General features: G+C 40.9%; 2 protein-coding genes across 6 annotated transcripts in view; one reads left to right on the top strand and one right to left on the bottom strand.

The window, feature by feature from the left end:
• C1H18orf21 (chromosome 1 C18orf21 homolog) overlaps nucleotides 1-4,823 on the bottom strand; it is a 165,242-nt gene that overhangs the window by 122,426 nt on the left and 37,993 nt on the right. The gene's annotated exons all lie outside the window — the stretch shown is intronic.
• The window catches only part of HPS5 (HPS5 biogenesis of lysosomal organelles complex 2 subunit 2), a 28,117-nt gene that overhangs the window by 126 nt on the left and 23,168 nt on the right, over nucleotides 1-4,823 (top strand). For 2 of the 5 annotated variants that reach the window (XM_053393059.1, XM_053393069.1), the window contains exons 1-5: nucleotides 226-361; nucleotides 1,682-1,849; nucleotides 2,544-2,654; nucleotides 3,605-3,669; nucleotides 4,590-4,782. In XM_053393059.1, the coding sequence (XP_053249034.1) occupies nucleotides 1,736-1,849; nucleotides 2,544-2,654; nucleotides 3,605-3,669; nucleotides 4,590-4,782 (483 nt within the window). In that variant the 5' untranslated portion in view covers nucleotides 226-361; nucleotides 1,682-1,735. Of the gene's footprint in view, nucleotides 1-225; nucleotides 362-1,681; nucleotides 1,850-2,543; nucleotides 2,655-3,604; nucleotides 3,670-4,589; nucleotides 4,783-4,823 lie in introns of those variants that run through there. The other 3 variants (XM_053393049.1, XM_053393040.1, XM_053393031.1) reach the window with 2 other exon arrangements.

The following is a 4,823-nucleotide window of genomic DNA, read 5'->3' as shown; positions in this document are numbered from 1 at the left end:
TCTAGGTCGCCGGCGCCGCCGCGCTGAGGGGGGAGGGGGCTCTTGCCTCAGCAACGGTCCGAAGGGGGGGAGGAAGGGGAGGGCCGAGCGAGCGTGGCCGTCACGTGACGCGGAGGGAGCGAGACGGCGTGACGCAACCGCCAGCCGCATTTGGATGACGCCTGCTAAGGGGCGGGCGGGGGAAAAGGGGCGGTGAAGTCACGCGCCCTGTGTTGTGTTTGGAGGCGGGGTAGGCCGGGCAGGAGAGCCGAGCAGCTGACAGGCGGGTGGGGCTGGCGGGGAAAGCCGACCTGTAGCCGGGAGCGGAGGCGAACCGCGCTCCCGAAGCCGACTTCCAGGCTGCGGCATTATTGTCCCTCAGGTGGGCGCTTGTTATCCCGCCCCCTCCTTTCCCCGGGGGCGAGTTGGAAGGGGAGAGGGCTCGCAGGTGCCCCGCGTGCTTCTCTGCTGCCAGGTGTGCCGAGGCTGCTGAGGGGTTTCGGTTTGGGGCCTCCCGCTGAAGCTCAGTCTCGCTTCCTTATTTCTTCCCTCTGACGTTATTTGCCTTGCGATCTTTTGGCCTTGGGCGCCATCCCGAAATCTTGTCCCTAGAAAATGGCTTTACATGGTGTTCTTAGGCTCTCGTAAGGTTGGTCCAAAGTGTGTTCTGGAGTGCAGAGCCCGCTTCCTTATCCATACGTGACTGATCTCTTTTGTTGGGGTGGGGAGGCAATCCTTTCGGAAGTGCTTTGGGTCAATAGGGCACATCATAGGAGATGAATTTTCCTTGGTAAGGAGTTGGAGCGTCCGTGCTTCAAATCCCAGTTACTTTTTCGGACCACAGGTCTGGTACAAAAGTAATGACTTGTATGCAGTGCTTTTTTCCTAGAAAAATAGGCGCCGGTACTCACCATGAAGTTGTTACAGTAAGTGCCACACTTTTTAACAACAACAAAAGAGGTGTCGGTATTGCCTAACTTTGAGTACCCCCTGAAAAAAGCATTCCTTTTATGGAATTGGCAACAACCATCCACATTTCTGTTGTGCTATGCTTTGCATTTGGTTCATGTATGGTGACAATGGAAGGTTCCTTTTTCTATCGCTTATTGAATTTATGTGGGTTGGAGAAGAGCTTGGAAGAAAAAAGTGTGTTCTTTGTTATGATCAAGTCTTTCCTATTTAAAGACCAAAAATGAACACATTAAACTGCTCTGCTTTCAAGTATGTGAGCATGTTTTGGATCTCATCTTTGAACTGGGTTTGTGGGTTGATGCTGATATCTGTTGGTTATGCCAATGTACTAGGGCCATTTTTCTCATAGAAAGTGCACCCCAAATTCTTATGAGATGATTTGCAAGTGCTGTACATTATTGTGTTGTATTTGGAATGTGCAGTCCAGCCATTTCTATGTGAATGTTTGAAGTGAGTTCCCCTGAATTCAGTTCTCCTGATTCAGTTCAATCTGGGATTGACTCTATAGAAAGTTGAAGGGTTCAATATGCTTACAAGTTTTGGATCAGTCAGCTAATTAGTAGTTGTGTAACTGATATCCATCTGTCTATGGTTCAGTGTATTTGCCCTGTCATAGAAGTATTAGCAATGCTAAATTATGTACCTTCACAGAAGAAATAAATGTACAGGAATCCAAATGTTTAACAAGTGAAGAAGTTGTGTTTCACATTTTTATATTTTACTTTGATAGGTGGAGCTGGAAAATGAAACAATAACAAACTTTTGAGAGACTGTTGTATCTTTCATGTCAGTGATGTCTGTGCCTATGGTACCTGAATCTTGCAGCCATGTATTGGCAGAGTTTGAGTGCCTCAGTCCACTCCTTTCTGCTCTCAGGCTGGATTCTAATCGTCTGAAGGTGCGTTCAGGTCATAATTGCTATAGTGTTGATATTTGCTTAACAGCAATTAGAAATACCATGTACTTGTAGTTCATAGCATACATTCCAAGGTGGAAACTAGACATCCGCTGGCACAAAATTTTACAAGCAGCTTTGAGGCTAAAGCAGGAGTTCTCTATCATAAAGAGAATGAAAAGACAAATGTTAAGAAGATAATATTCTGAATGTGGGAAGAACTTGATGGTAAAACTTTCTGCTTATTTTTGAAGAGAAGATTTTATCTGTTTAATGGATTTCACAAATTATTTTATTAAGTAGAAGGAAAATATGCAAGAGTTGGTACTGTAATATTTATTGGAGAGTATCATTTAGGGCACTGTTAGCTATACTCTGTAATTCTAAGGGCGCAAGGAGAGGCCTCTTTCATTTAGTCAGATACCACTACAAAATTCAACAGAAATTTGTAAGTGGTTTATATTTCTTTACAGGAGAGACACCACCTTGTTGCTGTCATGCTAAGCAGTTCATAGCAAGACATTTTTTGATCCATTTGCTATTATAATGGATCAGTAGTAAGAGAGAAATAGAGTCCCCATTCCATGATAGATTTTTTTCCTTCCTCAGTAGAACTGAAAATAAAACAAGTATCATTAATGTATTTTCTTACAGCAACCAGCTGGTTTTTAACTCTATCCTTTTTCTCTTTTCTAAGTGCACATGTATAGCAGTTTCTCAAAAATGGTTGGCGCTAGGTAGCTCTGGTGGAGGCCTGAATCTAATCCAGAAAGATAGCCGGAAACAGAGACTTTTTCTCACTCATAAGGTAAGATTGAAGGAATGCTTCTAAGAAACCTCAGGCTAAGAATGAAATGTTATTTGCAGACACTGAGAAGGTTGTTTCATTAAAGCATACCACAATTTTATTAAATAAAGTTTTTTTATTTTAGATACAATTTTGTATCTCATTTACAAAATTTAGAATGATACTTAGCCACGTCATACTTGGAGCATAGCCACTGCAATTAATGGCCTTAAGTGCCTTGATTTCAGTGATCTACTCTTGAGTGTGAGCTAGTTGGATATCGCCCCAAGTCTTTTCAGCTGCTCTTTCAGGCCTTAGATGACTAAGAAAATCTTCTAAAATGTGAATTGTAGCTAATGCAGAAATCAGATCAAGAAGACCAATAAGACATCAAAACTAAATTATTATTTTTTTACCATTCTTCACCCAAAGATCACAGGGCGGTTTACAATATATAAACACAAAAATACATACCATAATAACAAAAAAAAACCCTCCCCAGTTCTAAAGGCCATTAGCCAAATGCTTGGAAGAACAGGAATGCTTTTGCCCAGTGTTTAAGGATATATAATGAAGACGCCAGGTTCGCATCCCTGTGGAGAGCATTCCACAAACTAGAAGTCACTGCAGAAATGGCCTGTTTTCAGTTTGCCACCATCCAGACCTCTTATATTTAGCCTAATAAGGTAGCTTATAAGTAACAAAAGTGAAAATGCATTAATACAATCATACTATCAATCTCAGTCTCAAAGCATTAAGTCACCGGAATCCTTCCCACAGGGCAGTTGGTGAGATAAAGGGATAGTCCACCTAGAACAGCCTCTGATTTTTATTTTTGCTTCCCTCTTTCATGTGTCAAAAATCAGGTAGGGAGTGGGCAATGAATATGAAAAAAATGCATAACAGCTACAAATCAGGCTTTGCTGGGGCACTAAATATTAATAGGACAAATTTGCTTTATCTCCTGGTAGGAAGGTGCCATTTCCCGCATTGCCTTTTGTTTACATGATGAGGACTATGTTGCTGTAGCTACAAGGTGAGAACAGTTATTTATGTATTTGAAACAAGTTGGATTATTGTTTTGGCGCTATAGTACTGGGTTATTTTTTGGAAAATGGTAGAGTCATTTCAATAATGCAAATAAGGGAATCAATTCTGATGATGAAAATAATGTAAACATTTAGGGGCTAATCATTTTAAAGTATAGCATATTTATTTGAGCACATGTACTCCATTTTCCTCTTCCCTTCATTTGTGGGAGGCTAGGCTCTTCCACTTCTGCTTTGCTCTTGCTACCAAAAGCAACCAGCTGTGATTTGTTTAGACCTCAGACCTGGATTTGAAATGGAGCAAACACAAGCCAGCATTTGCTGCATTCAACACAATGCCAAACTGGTTTGCAGCAAACTATAAGTGGAAGGGTTATATCTGTTCCATTTATTATTCATTGTTGTAGTTAGATTTTAATGTATTTTGCTGTTTACTGTTGGGATATTGATCTGTTGTTTGCAGTTTAAACAGTCTGGGATTTTTTAATGGAGAGTGGCCTATAAACCATATCAATAATAAATTAATAAAAGCTTCTTTTCTCTTCTCACATGCAAATGAATGGGAAGAGGAGGCGGGAGGCTGAGGCTCACTGTGGCTTATTGTTCAAATGACAATCCATTATTTGTCATTATGTCTGAACCAGGCCAGTGTCTCTTAAGCTGAGAGAGATGCAGTAAGTTCATGAGCTGACAAATCAGAAGAACTTCGATTTATTTCAGTTCTCTACATTTTCAAGTACTGTACAGTATTTGTTGAATAAATTTATTGTAAGCTGCTCAAGTGGCATACAAAGGTTGTATAAAATAAATATTTGTATGTAGGTTCTGAACATTGTTAAATATGTGAGGGTTTGTGAGAAGATGGCAGATTTTTATTTTTTGGTAATTTAGTTATTATATTTTACAGCCAAGGCCTTGTTGTTGTCTGGGAATTGAATCAGGAACGTCGTGGGAAACCAGAAAGGATTTATGTGTCCTCTGAGCACAAAGGCAGAAAAATAACAGCTCTTTGTTGGGATACTAGTGCATTTCGTGTTTTTGTTGGTGATCATGTGGGCAAAGTGTCTGCCATCAAGATTAATACATCCAAACAAGGAAAGGTAAATTTTCAGTGAGATTTTGAACATAAGAGCAGGCTTCT

This window comes from Podarcis raffonei, chromosome 1 (genome assembly GCF_027172205.1).
Source record: "Podarcis raffonei isolate rPodRaf1 chromosome 1, rPodRaf1.pri, whole genome shotgun sequence".
Classification (NCBI taxonomy): domain Eukaryota; kingdom Metazoa; phylum Chordata; class Lepidosauria; order Squamata; family Lacertidae; genus Podarcis; species Podarcis raffonei.
Note: the sequence above shows the minus strand (reverse complement) of the source record. Positions and strands in the feature narration are given on the sequence as shown.